Source organism: Lytechinus variegatus, chromosome 8, assembly GCF_018143015.1.
Source record: "Lytechinus variegatus isolate NC3 chromosome 8, Lvar_3.0, whole genome shotgun sequence".
In the NCBI taxonomy this organism is placed as follows: Eukaryota; Metazoa; Echinodermata; class Echinoidea; order Temnopleuroida; family Toxopneustidae; genus Lytechinus; species Lytechinus variegatus.
Window position 1 is genome coordinate 32,621,783 of NC_054747.1, and position 20,667 is coordinate 32,642,449.

The window sequence follows — 20,667 nt, forward strand, 5'->3', positions numbered from 1 at the left end:
ACCATTTTTGCAGAATGAGGCCTGAAAAGGGCGCTTATTTGATTGCTTGGAGGTGTAATCGGACAGACTCAACTTGCTCTCTTGAATATAAATAACAAGAAAAATTCATTGAACACTCTGGTAAAGAATAATTAATGGGTCATAAAATTTGTCTTTAATTAAATACATAATTATCAAAATTGCAGGTAATTATAAAACTATGTACAATCCATTTAAAAGCACACACATTACTGCATAAGAACATGAAATACTGAAATTACACACAATAAATTGGCAATACACATTAAACGTGTACTCTATCCATGGAGCTATTAATAGCTCCATGCTTTATCTTTGGTGGAAAATTAATTCAAATTGTATGACCATCGTTCAGTCCCCATCAAACGTAACACTTAAGAATTGATTGCAGGGCCAATTTTAATGATTAATCACATTTATTGAATACGATTGATCAAACAAATCAGTCCAACTATAATTCTCTTAGCTTTAAAGGGGAAGTTCCCCCTGGCAAAAAGTTCATTTTATTAATAGCAGAAAAAATGACAAAAAATGTTGAAGGTTTGATAAAAATCCACTGAATTAAAAAGTTATTAGAATTTTGATTATTTGATTTGTGACGTCATATGCGAACAACATTCCTACATATTAGCGAATGGTAAAAAGCAATGAAATGTCAATATCTCAGCAAAGTGAAGTGGATTTTACTGTACATCTTGTATAGCAATAGACAAATCATTCCACATCCGATCATGAAAAGAAAACAAAGATCAGTCATCAGAGAAAACTAAAAAAGTGAAATTTATGCATTTTATATTACATAGCATATGGGGCAGCTGCTCTTTCATGATGTCACGAATCCAAAACTTAAAATTCTAATAACTTAATCCTAAACAGATTTTCCTCAAACCTTCACCAATATTTTTTTAAATTAATTTTTCTGCTATTTTTACAACTTTTCTTCAGAGTGAACTTCCCCTTTTAGTTACAGGGACCCAAATGACACTATCTACATGAATGATTCCTTGGTAAATATCATATCACATAAATGCATAATGCATGCAAGAATCCCCAGTTATTTTGTGATAACAGAAAACAGGAGAAAATTGCAAATCATACGTGTAGGTTTTACATCCGTAGCTCAATAAATTCACTTCTTTTAAAATAAATTATATGTGATAAGATTTAGATATAAAAGAAGATTGAAAAGTTCAATTGAAAAAAAGGCAGCTACACAAATATGATATCTGAACATCTAATGCAAAGTATATAAAACCTTTTCAAGGTCAAACTAATATGTACGCTTCATCTGCTTGAATAGCTGATAAAATTTAACTTTTTTATGGTCAACAATTTTTGCTTTGTTTTTGTTTGCACAGATTTACAATGCTCATCAGAAGGCATTATTCAAAGGAGACATTGTTAGGAATGCATGCTCCAACAGTCATATCGTCAAGAGATTTGAAGACATTAATAATACCTTACTCCCTTCAGTTGCGATTTCATTTTATGAAAGTCTAATGACAAATATGTAAGGCACAATAGGTAGCACTCTGCTACTACAAGGCCCCTAATTTCCTTCACTGGAAATCAATTTGTAATTAAACAGTCAAACAACTTTTATTCCATCTGAGTGTATGAACAGACCAATGTATTATTGAAAGCTCTCAATATAATTTTTCATTCAGTATTCATGCATGCGTGTCAATCATTGCAGAACCTAAACTGTGCAGCTGTTATATTTTTAAAAATGGGATCTGTGCATGATTACCTTTATAAGAAATTGTACTCCCACCCATCCTCCCTTCTCAGCTATACAATAAGTGCAATAAAAGCTCTTTATATATATATCCCTCCATGTTTTACATGGAAATAGATGACATTGGATGAAACATTACATCTAGCAAGACTTGTTGGCCGGCATTCTAAAGCAGGGTTCTACTTACGCCATGAAGGTCCAACTCTGTGCTAAAATTATCGAAGCTAAACAATGTCAAAATCTTGATATGTTTCGTGTATTCAGACTATTATTTTGTAATGCTCTCTAATAATATAGGATTTGTATAGCGCACATATCAACCTTGTAAGGTGCTCAAGGCACTCTTATATTACCCGAGCTAAGCTAGTCTACTGATTCTGGTGTGCACAGCTTTTTTAAGAATTATTTCCTGCCGGTACCCATTTACCTCACCTGGGTCAAGTGCAGCACAGTGTGGATAAATTTCTTGCTGAAGGAAAACACGCCATGGCTAGGATTCGAACCCATGACCCGGTTTTAAAGGCGAGAGTCAAAACAACTAGACCACAACGCGCCTAATGGCAAAGGTAAACTAATTCAAGTATTATTACCACTCTCTCAGACTGTTTAGAATGATCTGAGAGTAACAGATTAACTATACATCAAACCTGGGCCCCGACTTACAAAGAGTTGCCATTGATCCAATCAATTGCAACTATGGAAAACCAGCAAAGTCAACATCTAAAATGCATGTTTGTTTGTTTTTTGAATGAGATATAATGCATATTCATAAATTCATTGATTTCTTGACAATTTGGTGTGTTCTCCTTTCTTTACAAGGGACATTTTGCAAATTTCCTGTAGAAAAAATGATGACACTGATGGATTTCCATTAGAGTTACGATTGATCAATCTTAACTCTTTGTGAGACAGGGTCCTGTACTGTTGGAGATTTGTGTCACAAGCTATCCATAGTTAAACCCGGCACAATTTTAGACCAGAGTTCAGATTATGGGCCACTGAATCTGTGAAACACATGCATGACTCATACAGACTGAACTTTACTTTGGATGATAAAGAACTCATATCAAAATGAAATGTTTAAATATCTTGGCAAAGTACTTGGCATTGAATGGCAAATATTTCTGTTCATGGCAGATATACAATGTGCACAGTGATAAATTCATATAAATGTAGATACAAAAGATCACCCCTCATCACATCATAAAGAAAAAATATATACTCCAATTATCCACCCCACATGTACATAAAACCTTTTTATTATGCCTAAGAATCTGAGTTAACTCCGAATCATGTTTTATCTGTAATGTACCTTGGACCTAAAGCCAGGTAACTAAAAGCATGGCGATTGATCATAGCAATGATTAATATGATTGATTGAAGCATATCAAATAATTCTATGATTAATCAACAGGCTTTGTGGTCCAGGGCCCAGGCCCACAAAAATTAATGAGATGGCAAGATGGAGATAAACTAAGAGCTGTAAATTCTATCATGTGGTTCACATAAAAAAATAACAGTATTCTTAAGTAAAATATATCGTAGCTCTTAATACTTCATCAATCTCATAGAATCCTTCATACACGTCATGTAGACTATTGACTGATTTGGCTTCGAGAACGTCATATTTTGATTTGCATATTGGTTAATGGGTGTGAGTTCAAACAGTTCAAAGCAATCATCAGCATACCTTCAAAATCTCTTTAATGAAAATGTGAAAAATCTCAACAAGATAAAAGGTTTAGTGTCATTCGGGAAAAAATCTTGTATCGCAAAATGGGAAAATATCATTTCATGGGTTTAATGGCCAAATACATGTACTATATCAATTGATATCCTCTTGAATCCAAGCTATCTAGTTCAACAAATAAAAGCCACTACTGAAGGCGGAATGTCAGGAGGCTGTATTATAACAGCCATACAATCTCACTCTACTGTGAATGTATCATAAAGCTGTTCATACAAAGTGCCCAACTTTACACATGACTTGTGACCACTTCTAGTGTTTTAACCTAAAAGGCTGTTTCAAAAGCTGAAATACACAGTATTATACTTGACTTTACAAACAATGGGTAACCATTTCTTGGGCTTAATTTGAGGGCTGTTTCATAAAACTGTTCATACAGTAATATAGACCCATCTTTATGCACGGCTAGTGACACTTCCTTCTCCTATATTAGATTATAATGTAAATTTTTTTTTGCAGATTAAAATTCTTGTTCTTAACAAGCACTTGAATGCAAAATTCTAAATGTTATCAAGATTTGAAGAGAACTACACAAAATATTCACTTCCTTATGATAAGGGAATCTGGGAGGAACTCATAAAAAGCAGAAGAAATGATCACCGATCACACATATCATATGAACAACATTCTGGATTGGCTCCAAGATGTAGCAGGGAAAGGGGTCAGCAGCTGTAACTTAATAACAGGTTTATGAAACTGCTCTTGGATATAGTACCTGAAAGGATCAGTAATGAAGCTGTTCTGTAACTTAGGAACTTCTTCATGAATAATCAGCCAATTCAACTCTTTTTGAGATACAAGGTATCCTCACCCCTAGCATATTCACATACTTTTCAGAACTTTTGGTCCTGATAATACCTCGGTCACATTTGATCAAAGGTGGCCGTACGACGAGTCAAAAACAGCCGTTTTTTGTAATAGCCGCATATGGGTAGTTTGAATAAAACGGCTGTTTTCGGCTTGCCATATAGCAAATGTGACCAAGGTAATAGCGGTTAAGGCTTTATGAAACTGCTCTTGGATTTAGCACCAGAAAGCGTTTCCAGTAGTCCTAACTTAGGGACAGCATGGTCACCTCTTTAACTCTTTTGAGGTACCAGGTTTCCTCACCTCTACATTGTTATGTCCTATTCAGAACGGATTATTTTTAATTGGTCTAATACCAGTTTGTCCAATTACCAACTCGTCTACTATCATTTGGTCTATCATCAGTTCGTCCACTATCCACATGGTCTAATCGCCGTTTCGTCCACTCAACATTTCGCCTAATAACCAGTCGGTCAAATAGCCATTAGTCCATATACCATTTGGTCTGATTGGACCAAAATTGGAGTGTAAACTGCCCAAAATGAATCAAAATGAAATGGATATTAGACCAACTGGTTATGAGACGAAATGGTCACAGACGAATTGGTGATAGACAAAGTGATGATTGGACCAAATGGTTGTGAGACGAAATGTTGATGGACGGAATGGCATTAGACTAAAGGAAGATAGACCATGTGATGAGTGGACGAGTGAGCAGTAGATGATTTGGCAATTTACCTTCAGAACACTGTCCTTGATAAGCAATTAATGCATATACCCTATGACGGGCACTCAATGAGAAAAGTATCACCATCGCTAATCTTGTAATTATGTAAAAGCCTATTAGGGTATCTAAACCAGTCGTTATTATACAAGTGGGATGGGTCGGTGGATGCGAAGTACACGCGGAACTTGTTTGGTGGGAGACCGATGATGGCGCTGATTTGCTTGATGAGTTGTCGAACGTTGTCCTTGACGTTGATGGTGATGTCGTAGGATTTGTTATCGTAGGAGATCTTACAGTCGTATGTAGTGCGTGGGGACAGATCCACCTTGGCTAGCTCTTGGATGTTCCCGTGTTTAGCGATCAGTTCATCATACCTGTCAAAGGATTGAAGAGAGCATGAAACGATCTATCATAAAAAAATATAATCATCTGACGACTTCTATTATCGTAATTTAAAGATTTTTTTGTCAGTAATGCCATACCATGACGGATTGATTTATTGTTTGATAGACTGATTAATTGACTAAGGTTTAACAATACTGCCAGTAAAATGTCATATTTGTGTCTGAATATCAATCTGGAAATTTCAGTTAAATGTAAAGACTTGTTTTCTCAATGGATTAAATTACAAGTAAATGGAATAAATATAAATGACAAACGGAAGCAATTCTGTGGAATGAATTTTTAATAGTCGGATGAGGAATTGTGTCATTGTGCTATGTGAAAATACACAGAATACATAGAATTATTTGCTGTTGAAATGTCTACATTTCAGAAATTGGGGGCTATGTGATTCCAATTCCTTTAGTGTCACGTAGAGCGAATAGAAAAAAAAGTCAATTTTAAAGGAAATCAGAGTTGCTGCCTTTTGTCAAGGGATGGCAGTTTAGACATTCTACTGCCTAGTCAGCTTGAAGGAAAGTAACTAAATGTATTGATAATATAGATTGAGAATTACTAGCAGTCGTTTGAGCAAAATTGGATCAGATATCTGAAATTATTAGAATTTGTAAAATGCAGACAATTGGAGTGAGCTTATTGTTAAAAGGAGGGTCCTTGGAAAGGGCTTCGGAACTACAATTTTGTGAAAACTGGGGTCCTTAGAACGGATCGCCAGCGTGTGAGTACGTGTGTATGCACCCCTAAGGAACGGGCATGCGTGCATGATGCAGCTAGCTCGGCCTCCGCCAGGTGCGCTCGCACAGCAGAGACGATGGTCGGACAGCGCTCGGCGGCTGCTTCTCACCAAAATTGCAGCAGATCAACGAGACCGGAACAGCGTAAAGAAAAATATGCGAAGCTTTGGAGCGGATTTCTTTTTTCTTTTTTCTGGTGAGAACAAAATGCTATGCCTTGGAGCGGCTTTCTTTGTGTTTTTTCTCAATAAGACAAAAATGCTATGCCTTGGAACAGAAATTTTGGTGTAAAAATGGGGTCCCCTCCGCGGCACATACCCACTATGCATTATATACTGAGTGCCCCCCCCCCCCGGTTCAATATCAGACTTGAACTTACCTTGTAGGTCTTTCATCACCATCTCTAAACTTCCTAATGAACATTCTCTCCGCTTGCTCCCTCTCCGTCTCTGTAATAACGCTCCTATTCAGTCGCTCCAGCTTGCCCAACCTAGCGACAACCAGCTGCCTAATCTGCTTCTCTGCCTTATCCCCCTTCCCCGTCACACACAGCAATGGGATGCCCTTGACCAGGGCTTCCGTCAGAGAGGGAAATTCATTCAACTTATCCAGTTCGTCCCACGAATCGACTAACGTCTCGCTGAGGCATAAAACCTTGAGGTTTGGGAATGCATCTCCGGGATTACTGCCTAATGTCGTGATAGGGTTTTCCATGAGGATAAGTGTTTCAAGTTCGGGGAACATAGTACCTAGTTTCTCAACATCCTGCCAGTCTCTGACTTGATTGTTATTGAATTGAAGGAGTTTCAGGTTCCCGTGAGTGCAGTCTCCTGGAGTGACGTTGCTCAACTCGTTCAGACTTAGATGAAGCTCCTTTAATCTGAAAAAAATTTAAACCAGTAAATTAACAAAATCCTTTACATAGTACTGTATATCATAATCAATGAGTTACTAGAAAAATAGGGAGAGAGTTTGGACGAGCGACCTAGTGTCAAGAAATTATAACGTTAGAAAAGAAAATATCTCAGATTTTTAAAATCAATTGCAACATCACTTCATGACTCAAATATCAAGTTTTTTATTTTCATAGTATTCATAAATGTACCTCCAAATTGATTTTTACGGACTACTTTTTGATTGGACAGCCTCCGACCAACTCATTCATTCATTCATTACAGCTATTCCAATACTACAGTGATACGGGTATAGACTTTTCAATTGATTGAACAAATAAAATTGGTGTACAAACTGGATTTTGACATGAATACTGAAAAATGAAAGAGAAACGGTAGCATTCCAAAGAACTTCACACAAAAAATTTGTATTGAATACGGGTGTTATGAGAAACAGTCCCACCGAATCTAGAATGCAAACATGTGACTAAACAACTGAGGCCAAGGTTTGTAAACTTTGGCCTCGAGACCAGCCTCACTCAATTCCATCTCTACAGTCTAGTTATATGTGCCTACCTCTGCATAACAGTGAGAAGACTATGTATAGATTCCCAACATAGTTTGGTATTATTCAAAACCAGTCGCTGTACATTATCCATATTGACTAGACTTCTTGTGTTTGCTAAGGGGGTTTCTAGGGGTGGGGCCAGGTGTAATGGATTTGAGCTGAGGTTGATGAACTCTAGACTCGGGAGCTTACTGGTGATATTCACAACCTATTCAGAGAAATTCACAAAAATGACATAATGAATCAAATTATTTTTCCATTTTTGCATGTCCATCGACTGAAATATCATGCAAGAAAACCAAACACATATTAACATTTTTTTAATCCAGTGTTGTCCCCAAGGGCGGCTACTGGCCAGAATTACATCACACTCAAAGAAATTGTGCATACCAACTCGACAATCCCCCGCCCCTCGAAACTGTCGGCTAATTATTTTATCCCTTTTCCAATATCACTTAACTCTCAAAACGCTTTCTTCTGCTTACAGCTAAACCAACAAAACCAACTCCAAACCGACCATAAAAGCTATGTCATAGGTTATGGTAATGTATTTGGTCTATCAGTGGCCCGTAACACAAAGCTTAGCAGTCATCATAGAACATTTTTCTACGATTGATTATCTTGACTCCAATGTACAATCAATCGTTAAAGGTAAATGCTAGTTTTGGTAACGATATCAAAATGAGTTCGTACAGAATCCAATGAAATGACCACTAAAGTGTCTGTTTGTATAAATAAAACGCATGTGCCAAAGGATTCTGGAAGAAATTGTGTAATTGCTGAGAAATCAGCAAATAAGCACGGGATTCGGGTAGGGGGTCGGGCCCGACGCCCTGAGCAATAATTATACATTGTCCCACGTGCGCTTATCTGTGTTGGGGATTTTCGGTGTGAACATTTTTCAGCGTAGATTTCAAGATTTCACAAAGTCCAGTTAATGTAACTGTACCAGATCTAGATCCTCGATGATATACTTGCAATTAAGCCTTGTTTTACAGACTTTCTCATGAAATCAGTGTTAACTGCAACTACTGGAATTTCTCTTTAACCTTTGTTTTACAGACCCTGGAGTTTGTTTCACCAGTGTGTCTATGGTATTCATAAAAAGACTAACTTACCTCTTGCCAGTTATCTAGAGCATTCTCAGCCAAGTCAAGCTCTTGAACACATTTACAGAGCTCAGCCAGCTTTTCTTCATCTCCAGCTCTCTGGATCTTGCATCTATTCAGGACCAAGATATTAGGAAGCTTTAGATCTCTTGTGTCATCTGATGGAGGTCAAACAGAGAGAGAGGAAGAGAATATGTTTGATTCAAAGGGAACGATACAAAGTGAGGAAGAGAACAAAATCAGCGAAATAGAATACCCTTTAAATCTCTCCGAATTGGTATTCTGAGAACAATTTTATCTTCATTTTATCTCTATAAGACACACCTAGTTTTCATCAATATCCAATTAGAAACACACTTTTATAGCTCTCTCATATCACTCAACCCATTCCGCTCGGAGGTGTGGCGAAAAAGCGAGACACCATCAATTTATTGACTTCAAATACGCTTGTACTATAGGCTTGTGCGTCTTAACAGAGATTGCTTTTAGTCTATATCGCATCTTTTCAAGCATCATTTCAAAGACAATATTAGTCAAGAAAATAATACTTCCTGATTGTACAGGAATAATGTTAAGGTGTTGTTCTCAATAAATACATGTATATCATTTTTCTTCATTTTCAATGTCAATATTTGGAGTTAATTCACCTAGAGATATCAACGAAATCAATACCGGGAAGAAAAAATAGCCCCTAGCCCCCTACCCTCTTTTAAATTTATTTCATTTTGTTCTTCAAAGTAACTTGGCGCAAGCACATCACTCGTGTTGCAATGGCCAGATACGCGATAGGTATGTCTATGCAGCCACTGCTCTGTTGCGTACCACCATAGATACGCAAGATAAAATTTATACGCAAGATAAATCTTTTTATTTATCTGAGAGATAAAGTGTTTTCTCAGAATACCAATTTCATTTTAAGAGATGAATTTAAATATTATAAAGACAAAATGACCTCAGAATACCGCCCCTGGGAGCAGGACTACTTTTTTAGCTCACCAGCCAAAGTTGCAATATAATATCACAGTTTACATTGAATCCTGTGAAAATTTCAGGGGTGCATTTTCATAAGTTAACCTGTTGCCAACTGGAACAAGGGTTTTTTTTCATTTCAATTAAATTCTTTCATTTCATTTCTATTCAAAACATAATACAAAGTACCGGTAATATAAAGCAATACAAATAGAGTACAATTTTATAGGGCATTCTTACTTCGTAAAACAGAAAAAAAAAACAGTATAATATAGAGCATGAATGAAAATGAGGGGGATCCACTAAAAAGCAAAGCTTGTAAAGGTTATATCTGTACAAAGTCTATGGGAATGACAGAGTTCAGTATTGAACAGATTAAGAGTCTCCCAGGCAATTGGGAGGGGTAAGTCAAATTAGCACAGAGCCCAATTTACTTTTTTCCTTGAGGAGATATTATCATCAATGTTATCCTAATCAACATTAAAATCAATCATCATCATCTTAATTACTACCATCATCGTATACCAGTTATGATGATCACCATTATATTAATATTGATAAATTATTTGTTTTTATCACCATCATTTTTATTTTCACTAATAAATAGTTAAAATAATCAGGGGAAAAAGATAAAGGCATCGATATAAAAGGATTACGATATAAACAATCATAACAGCAATGTTTACACATAGGTAATTACAGGTATTTCCAATATTGTCATCATTATTATTGAGTCTTTTTTTTCTTTGAAGTAGAAAGAGTAGTAGTACTACCTTGCGTTGGTTGTGATTTCTTTGCAGGAGCACTGAAATAGACCTTTACATCTCCCATATCATGAAGACCAGATTCCATGTTTCCATATTTGGTCAATATGGCATCGATCAATGAGTTATATTCTCCTTCCTTTTCAGCCATCGTCCCTCACATACATACTGAAAGAACAAACAAAATTATAAATCAAAATTAGGTCACAGTTGACCACACCAAAAATTGTCTAAATTGTTGCAATTGCATTAAAGCGGTCAAGGCAGGGATTTGCTGATTCCCTGGTAAAAAAAAGGAGATGGTGAATCAGCTATGCTTTTAAAAGTTACATTTGAACAGCAATGGAACGTTTTGACTCGACCCTATTCGTTCCTTTTCTGGCCTTCCAACAAAATAAGTGACAGTTGCAGTTTAGGCCAGGGCCAGGAAAAAAAGTTTTCAGTGAGGGTACCGGTAATACATTTTATATTCTTTTTTTTTTCATTTTAGCTTTCTCACAATATTGACATTGAAATTAAAGTCTTGCATAGTTGAAATTTATCATGTAATATTTCTTCATCTTGCCTCTAAAGGAGAGGATGGCATCGGGTATGTAAAATGTCTTCAATTTATCATGTGAGTAGTCAGTGATTGCAATTTTTATCCACACTTTTTTGCTGCAGCAAGTGCAAGTGATCTCCATGCAGTCAATTGTGATGACTTCATTGTGGAGATAGCAAAAATGGTAGAAGCCCTTTCTGTGTCCAGTAGGTCTACAACAGATATTCTAATTTAATTCAAATATTTCCAAATCCTGTAAGCTTTTATTTTCTTTTTACTACATGTAGCACTGCAGCTCTACCCATGCCACTCAACACCAAATCACTTTTAGGTATGATGGAGTGACCATAATTTGCGCACATTTTAAACATTATCATGAATTTGAATTTCCATCAAAAATTTCTCACAGTTCACACAAAAGTAATCAAAATCATAAATACCGAACAGAAGGCACTATCCCAAAGTCAAATTTGCTATCTAGACAGAATTGTAAAGTAGATCACAGGTTTCGTTGGTATCGCAATCTCAAAATTTTATGACGATCGACTAGTGCATGCTCAGCTAAAAAAGTGTCATTAAAAAGTGTGACCTTAATTTGCTCATGATCGTTTTGCAAAGCTTTAGAAAAGAAATCAAGCAGAAAAAGGTTAGATAATGTTATCAGATGAAGTTTAAAATGCCATAATTCTGGTTTGTATCAAATTTTACTGAGCACTCTGCTTGCAAACTGGTAATTTCTTGAAGCTTGTCAAGAAGTTCCAATTTTCTCGGAGTGGATGCAAAATGTAACAAAATTTGCAGAAGTTTTGCCAATATTTTCACAAATTGAGGCCTTAACTTCCAGAAAATTATTTATTATACTGAGTAATTTTGGGTCACTTTTTCTTTTCTTGGCCTGGCTACGATTGAAAATGAAGAAAAAACAGAAACAATGAAAGAGTGAAGCCTACATTGTAACTTTTGTTGAATTTTGGAATGAAAAAATAATAAATGCAATCAATCAATCAGCAATGAAAAAAAGGAATTATAAAAAAGGGAGAACTAGAAAAAAGTAGAATAGATCTAACCTCTAATGAAGAACACAGTACATGTCCATGATATTCAGTAGAAATAACTGACTTTAGGTTTGCCCCATCCCCAGTCATGCCAGTCAGTGATTGAACTTTTTCCGAGTTTTTGACTTGAGTGAACTTCTTCGGATCAAAATTTATTCTAACAAGCACACAGCGAAAATTCATGTAGCAACTCACCCAGACCTTTGGCATCAACAACTCTCAGCCCTCCGCTGCAAGCCGCTAGCAACACAGTCTACGTCCTTGAGCTGAAAGTCCTGAAGCTGAAAGAAAAGGAAAAGTGTTTTAGTCTAGAGCATAGAGATCGATCTAGACTACATGCAAGATTTATCCAAAATGAAGATTACCTTTACTTAGCTTAGCTAATCAAAACGAAAAAAAAACATTACCGATTCGAGGTCGACTGCAACAACAGCTCGGGTTCTCCAATCTCTAGCTTCCTTTATTGCGCACGCGCGGCGGCCAGAAATAAATAGACTATTACGTCACAATGATCGTTAAAATGACATCACCTTCCACGTGTCACACAAAGTTTGTAAACAAACACAAAATGTGATATATTTGGGTCCTCCCCCTATGCAGCTACAAACAAAATCAAGAAGAAAGAAATTAATAGAAAGACTTAAAGGGATGGAGGAAGAAAAATATATTAAATTTACTTCACAATGATGGTGAAAAGAAGATGAGGAAAAAATGAGCCTACAATGCAACTAATAAGCAGAAATGAGAGTCAGAAAGGGAGCATGGCGCCAAGTTAGAATAAGGAATATAATCAAAGCAAGAAGAAAATTTCGAGCAAGAGAGAGGGAAAATGGAAGGGATGCAGATGAATCGAATGAAAGGTAACACAATATGACATTAATGGGCAAAATTCAGTTAATTAAAACATTTGTACTATCTAAATTGATATACCGTAAGGGCACTAGTATTCAACCCGGCATAATTCAAAGATTTTGAAATATTTCCAAAAATATTTAGAAATATGGAAACTATCTTAATTTCATACCTTTGTTATTTCCAGGGTAATCTGTTGTCGGTATTTTCTTTATCAATCTGTCGACTGTATGAGCGTAGGATCGAATTATGCCCCGATGGCCTTTTGCACTGAATTGCAATAGTATTCAACCTAGTGAGGATAGATAGCAAATCTCAAAAGGGTTTATATTGGTAAATTAGATCTAGGTAAGTCTCTGGCTTTGATTAATTCCCTGTTTGGTCTCATCTCAAATGGTCTAGTCCATATATAGTCGGATGGGACAAGGGCAGATTGAGAGACAGGACCATCTTTCATCGCTAGGTTGAATATGAGTGCAGACGGGTTGAATACTAGTGCAAAAAAACGTCGCCCTATAATTCGATCGCCCGCGCACACAGTCGACTGGTTGAAGAAAGAATAACCAGCATTTGCTCTTAGAAATAAGACGGGTCTGAAATTCAGGTAAATTCTATGTTTCTATATATTTGAGGAAACTCTCCAAACGGGTTGAATACTAGTGCCCTTACGGTACATTTCTTCTCTTACCATTGTACCGACATGGGTAATAGAGGATCTTAATACACTGATCTTTGGATTTTTATGGGGTGGTAAAGATAAAATTCAAAGAGACATTTTTTATATATTTATGATCATGCTGGTCTAAAAATGACAGATTATTAGTTATTCATATAATACACACAAAATTATGTGGATTAAAAGACTCATGATGGGAGAGCCCAAAATGAAATGGAAACAATATTTCAGATACTTAGCACACGATATGGGAGGATTGCTAATTTATTTTAGTAACCTCACAATTAATGATAGGAATTGAACTGCCAGAATGTTATACAGAAATGTTAGATGTATGGTTCTTTAAGAAATTGTTTTTACTTAATGAAGAGAAGAATAACAGAAATGAGATCATTTTCAATAATAGGTTCATCCGTTTGAAAGGACAAACATAATTATGATAAGCTGTTTTTGAAGAAAATTTATAAACTCCATCATATTGTAGATAAAGATGGGAAGATGAAGTCTCAGTCTCGACCTTTCAAAAAATGGGTTTCGATCGTTTTGAAATAGAAAAGATACTCGAAATTTTTGATAACATTCCATACTTTTGGAAGGACTCGCTGAAAAAAGAGGGTCAAAGTTCCATATAGATAGTGAGTTAATTTTGGATTTTCAATTACCGGTAAAAGGCAGGACTTTTGATTTGCAAGACATCACATCATAACGAAGTATGATACTCTTGTAACTATGAAATCGGATATACCCCAAGCATTTAAAAAGCTTGAGAAAAAATATACTATAACCCAAAAAATATTTCTGATATTTTTCTAAGACCACGAAAATCGACTATAGACAGTATAGGCTCAGAGAATTTTAATATAAAATATTACACAATTTATATTCATTTAAAATAACAACAGACATGACAGATGATTTACGTTCATTCTGCAGTAAAGAAGAAGAAACATAATCATATATTCTTTACATGTGATAAGATAAAAACTATATGGAAGAATGTGGGAACATGCTTCAACTCCCTATCATTACAAATATAGATAAAAAAAGGGTGTACACGTAGGCGTGGAAGATTCTACTAAAGGAGAGGCTCAATTACTAAATCACATAATAATCCTAAAAAAGTATATAATTTTAAAGAAAAGTAGTAACACAAAAGATCCACCGACCCTTAACCATATTAAGGAAAAAATACAAGAAGATAGACTTGTAGAAAGAAAACTAGCTGAACAAAGAGGTCTATTAACAAACCATTTCAGAAAATGGGACAAGTTTCAAGGGATGCTGGGGCTAAGAAAGTTCAAGCGTATACAGTTATTAAACACTCTAATTGCGAGGGAGATGGTCTGGTTCTATACGGTCGCACTCCTCTTGGAGGGGTTCGGGGCAGTCATGTTGGGGTGGGCTTTGTATCTTTGGGGTGCATAGAGGTTCCTTCTGGAGTGAAAATTAAAAAATAAAATATAAACATGTGTTTGTTCGCTCCAGAGGGAGCTATGGCGCGCTCTCGGGGATATGGATTACGCTTCTGGAGTGACGAGTCTCTTATCTCTCTCTGGGAGGGGTGTGATTGGGGGCCGGAGTGGCTCTTTTGCATTTGGAGTGAAGATTCAGGTACACAAGTTAGATCATGCTTGTGGCTCAGAATGTAGATTGAAATGGAGGGTAGCTAGGGTTGAGGGGAGGGAAGCAGGCTGCGCTTCCTGGGCATGGATGGGATGTGGGGGCAGTTGGGTTGGGAGGTTTTTTTTTTTTTTTACTTCGTTTACTCATTCAGTTCAATTGCGTCGCTATAAATTCTTTTGTTGTTATATCTGTTTTTTTTCTTTCTACAGACCTAAGTATTTACTTTGTTCTTGACGGCTCGAATGTTATATTCTGTATTTTTTTGTATTTTGAATAATTATTTATTTGACTTTGTGAACAGTGTTTTGTTAATATACTATTGTTTGTATGATTTTGAACTGATTACTATTAAAAAAAAAAACAATACTGGCTCCACTGTATAGCACCCTGCCCCTTTGTATTGGTTCCAAAATTAAGAAGCACACGTTTTTTAAGTGAATTTTTAGAGAGCGTGTATTTAAAAAAAAAAGAGAGAGAGAAAGAGATAGACGGAGAGAAATGGGGAGGAGGGGGGGGGGGGCGTATTCAAACTTATCTGATGTCATATAGGGTTATATACCAATCATGCAATGACCCAGACCGCTCTTTTTATGCTAACCTTCCCGTTTCTCCCTTTCAACTAACTCCCATTTTCTGTATACTTGGGGGGAAAATCATCGGGGCGCGGCCGGGTTCCCCCACTGATCCTGTACGGTAGCCCCTATAATACAAGGACCCCCAATGGTTTCTATGCGTCTTTTGATATTTCAATGTAGACCCTAGTAAGATTAAAGGGGAATCCAGCCTTGGCCATAAAATGTTATGTTGGGAAGGAGAAAAAAAATTAAACAGAATGGTGAAAGTTAGAAATAAATCGGACAAGCAATGAGAAAGTTATGGCTGCTTTAAAATTGAGATCACTAATACTATGTAGATTTCAAATTGGCAACTGTGTAAGTAGATTATGACAAGGGGCAAGGACAACTTTCCCATAGGCCATGTACTTTATTATCAGGGATTTGTGGTTTTCTCCTAACCATTCCCCTGGGGCAGTAATCTGAGTATAATCCAGGTAGTATATTGTAGTATGTCCTCATGAAAGAAAAATATAATTTGAAATAAAACTTTTGGGAAAAATGACATTTTAGCCATAATATGTATTGGAGTACATGGAAGAGTAGTCCTTGCCTTACATCACTATGACATCCCATATGCGGCCAATTTGAAGTCTCCATGGGTATAGTGATTACCAATATTTACAACTTTTAAAAATTCATAACTTTCTTGTTGTTTGTCCAATATTGTTCAAACTTTCACCTATCAACTTGTCTGATTTTTCTTTTCCTTATAAAAACAAGTTTTTATTTGGGTTGGATTCCCCTTTAAAACTCTGAGCATAAAATATCACTTGAAAAATATCATGAGTGAAATTACGAGGAAGGCCTTAAACATGTTAAAGTTACTTTGCCATAATGGCATATTTCTACATTACAATAGAGCATAAAATATTCAAACAATATAAATAGAAAGTGAGTCTTTAGCAGTCTTGGAATTTGATGGCATCGGATTGGTTTAAGCTATGATAACATTTTTTAGAAAAGTATTGTGCGATCTACTTCATTCTGCAAAAGACCTTATGAATGAAAAAAAATGTAAAAATAATCCTACGTGCCTTAAAGTTTCATGAGTCATGTAAGTGGGGGTAGATAAGTCTTTTTTTTAACAGTGTTTTAAGATCATGGCCGCACGCATGGGGGGGGCAGGAGTCCATTGCCCCCCCCCCCTCCCTTAATTTTGAAAACTCAATTTTTATTGCAAATTTTGAAGAAAAAAAAACACCAAAAGTATGCACAAAATCCATCAATATTATTCAACAAAATGCAAATAAAAAGCACGTCAATCATAATTTTAGTCACTTTGCTCCCTCACTTTTATTTTTTCTCCCTAAAAGTTTGCGCCATGATGCTGCCCCCTCCCAGCTAAAATTTTCTGCATACGGCCATATTAAATAGTGCCCTTTTTTGGTGCCCCCACTTTCAAATTCGCTCTGCCGCCCCTTTTTGAATTATTATAGGCCTATCTGTTTAGTGTAAAATACAGGGTATACAAATAAGATGGCAAAAAAGAGCACCGTTGCAAACGGTATAAAACGGATCCTTCTCAGCTAGATGAAAGGGGCACAGGACATGTTCAAGAGGGGGCATTTTTTTTTTTGGGGGGGGGGGAAGTAGCGCTTATTCGAGAAAGGCACTTGAGGTACCTAAAACGGGTCCTCTTCCGATAAAAGGGGCACAATAATAATCGTGAGGGGGGGGTAGAAATCTTTAGAATTGAAATGAATTTTAATGGATCTAAATCTAATAATCTATGAAAATGAATAGATAGATAGATAGACAGACAGACAGACAGATAGACAGATAGATAGATACATGTAGATAAATGAATAAATAAAAACAAAATTTAATGAACAGATCGAGTGTGCAGAAAGACCGATAAAATTACAGCATTAGCGCCATCTAGCATCAAATTTTATATAGTTTTCAAATACTTAGCTTGGTTCCGGGACAGCCCGACCACCGGACAGCCCGACCCTGGACAGCCCGACCCGCTGCCCTGGACAACTCGTCCCGGTCGAGTTGTCCAGGGTTGGCTCTGAATCGGACAACTCGACCACTTGAATTCTTCTTCAAAATTTCATTAAATAAAATTTCAAACTTTACTTCAAAAGTATTTTCCCGCATAATCCATGTTTCTTCAATATATTCTCGACAGAAAAATTGACATTTCAGTGCATTTTGAGCTATTTTGAAAGAAAATAAAGCGAGTTCCCTTGCAACGAGAAAAATCCGATACCGCCGGCGAACTGTGTTCATTCAACTTACAAATTTGAGTTGATTTTTCCGTCACTTTACATATGTTAATGGTGAGTGTGTGCTATTTTGTATTTTCATATTCCATTTTCACATTTCCTATACTTATTTAAAGTTATTGCATTTCACAAAACTGATACTTAATGCAAACTTTTTGAGATAGTTCACCTGGAAAGGACACCGATACGGTGCTTCGCCGGCCGGCCAGCTGGCCCGGCTGTGCTGTGACTGAGTGGGTACCGACTGAGTGAGGCAGTCAGCTCAACTAGCTAGCTATGGCTATGCGAGGTCAACTTGCTTATTTTAGTTAATTTTCCGTCTCTTGACATATTGCTCATTTTCCAGTGGCGAGAGTGTGCTATTTTTGTATTTTTACGCTTCTTCCACTTATTAAAAAGGTTTTTTTTAATGTCACTAACTAAAAGGAAATAGATTTGTAGCCGGGACATGTACATGTAACTAGTTATGAAGTTTACAATTTTTGTAGGAAAGTGTCATTGTTTATTTTTTTTCTTAAATAACTACAATTTTTTTATTGTTTTCGAAGTTTTGAAGGGCAGTGGGGGGGGGGTAAACAACTGACAATAGATTGGGTATTTATAATTATCAAAATTGAATAGTTTATTGAAAAATGAAATGTATTCTGCCGAAATTGAAAAACTTAACTTTTTATCAAAATCTAAAAACTTGCTTTTCGTTATCGATTACTGTCGCAGCTTTTTTTAATGCAACTTCCATTGGTAACAGTGGGTCTTCTGGAGGATACAAGCACTTGGGCTGTACCAGGGATGAGGAGAAGAGGTTTCATACTCGACAAGCGATGGCCTTTCCATTTCTTTCACGAGCAGAAATATTACCGAGTTCCAATGACTTGGGCATCAGAGCGGCAGTCCCCTGATCGATGAGGTAAATACAGCTTTATAGATACAATAAATCAATTTTTGCGCACTTCATGCAGGCATATCAAAGTGAAATTTATTTTTTTTTTGTATTTTCCAATTTTTTAAAGGAAAGAATGGACAATTGAATTGAATATAAATTAATTTACTTTTTTTCTTTATACATTGTTTGAATTCAACAAAAAAATTACTTATAGGTTTCGTAGAAGTTGTAACATTTCAAATTAATTTTTGGGTATGGTAATGCGAAATTTATGTGGATCCTTTATGTTATGTAAATCTTCCAGAAGATAACAGGTATGGTTCTAGTGTGTTTAGCAAATTAACTTAACTTTGATATATTAAACTTGTATTTGCTTCTAAATTGTTCAAGACAAGTTGAAGATTAAAAATGGTCTAATTTCTTTTATTATCAAGAGGTGCAGACTGCAGATCTTCAAATATTGGAAATTACAATAATTTTGTCAATAATTCATTTCATACTTCATTTCATCTTTCCAGCTGTTTGACTTAGTTGAGACAACATGGATTGCAAACCGTACTTAGCTTGTTTTTATTTATAAAACAAAATTGTAAGGAAGTGCTGAAAGGACAAGTCCACTCTAACAAAAAGTTGATTTGAATAAAAAGAGAAATCCAACAAGCATAACACTGAAAATTTCATCAAAGTCGGATGTAAAATTAGAAAGTCTTGACATTTTAAAGTTTCGCTTAATTTCACAAAACAGTTATCTGAAAATCCTGGCTGTTATGCAAATGAGGAGACTGTGACGTTATCCACTCATTATCAAAGTTCTTTTGTATTCTATTGTGTGAAATATTCTAATTTTCTCCTCATTGTCAAATGATACAACGATTAATTCCTCCCTGAACATGTGGAATTATCATTGTTTAATGCTAATATGGTTCAGTCAAGTTAGTCCTTATTGTCAAATCAGATCTATTTAAAAAAATGAAATATTTATTATTCAAACAATAAAAAATGGAGAAATAGTGAGTTATGGGCATCATCAACTTACCTATTTGTGCATATCACTGTTTTACGAAAAATAAGCGAAAATTTAAAATGTCATAACTTATTTTAAATCCGATTTTGATGAAATTTTTAGCACTATAGTTTGATTTTCTCTATGTATTCAAGTTAGCATTTTTCTGGGGTGGACTTAATTAACCTTGAAAGAGCCCTCTACGTAAGTTAGGGTTAAGTTAGTTGTCATGGTAATCAAATATATATGCAATAAATTTTGAAATGTATATTCTTAAACCAAAAGGGGCAATTAATTATTACATGTTAATTTGTATGGTTACTATTGTAGTTTTAAGATTGTCTATATTGTTACATTTCAGTGCATTTTGAGCTATTTTGAAAGAAAATAAAGCGAGTTCACTTGCAACGAGAAAAATCCGATACCGCCGGCGAACTGTGTTCATTCAACTTGCAAATTTGAGTTGATTTTTCCGTCACTTTACATATGTTAATGGTGAGTGTGTGCTATTTTGTATTTTCATATTCCATTTTCACATTTCCTATACTTATTTAAAGTTATTGCATTTCATAAAACTGATACTTAATGCAAACTTTTTGAGATAGTTCACCTGGAAAGGACACCGATACGGTGCTTAGCCGGCCGGCCGGCTGGCCCGGCTGTGCTGTGACTGAGTGGGTACCGACTGAGTGAGGCAGTCAGCTCAACTA

The 20,667-nt window shown here is 35.9% G+C and overlaps 1 protein-coding gene across 1 annotated transcript; it reads right to left on the reverse strand.

Annotated features, from left to right (window-relative positions):
* Positions 1 to 4,944: 4,944 nt before the first annotated feature.
* On the reverse strand, positions 4,945 to 12,519 carry LOC121420376 (tubulin-specific chaperone cofactor E-like protein). Its single transcript, XM_041614983.1, has 7 exons — positions 12,480 to 12,519; positions 12,268 to 12,353; positions 10,486 to 10,644; positions 8,753 to 8,901; positions 7,643 to 7,842; positions 6,553 to 7,053; positions 4,945 to 5,411 (listed from the first exon to the last, which is right to left on the reverse strand). The coding sequence occupies exons 3-7, from the start codon at positions 10,625 to 10,627 to the stop codon at positions 5,090 to 5,092; spliced, it is 1,314 nt and encodes a 437-aa protein (XP_041470917.1). The 5' UTR covers positions 10,628 to 10,644; positions 12,268 to 12,353; positions 12,480 to 12,519; the 3' UTR covers positions 4,945 to 5,089.
* Between the last annotated feature and the right edge of the window lie 8,148 nt (positions 12,520 to 20,667).

Excerpts from the sequence above, each read along its gene's own strand:
- LOC121420376 (XM_041614983.1), bottom strand. The coding sequence starts at position 10,627 with ATGGCTGAAAAGGAAGGAGAATATAACTCATTGATCGATGCCATATTG. Across the intron at positions 8,902-10,485 it reads GAAATCACAACCAACGCAAG|ATGACACAAGAGATCTAAAG; the intron begins GTAGTACTACTA and ends GACCTCCATCAG. Across the intron at positions 7,054-7,642 it reads CTTCTCACTGTTATGCAGAG|ATTAAAGGAGCTTCATCTAA; the intron begins GTAGGCACATAT and ends AATTTTTTTCAG.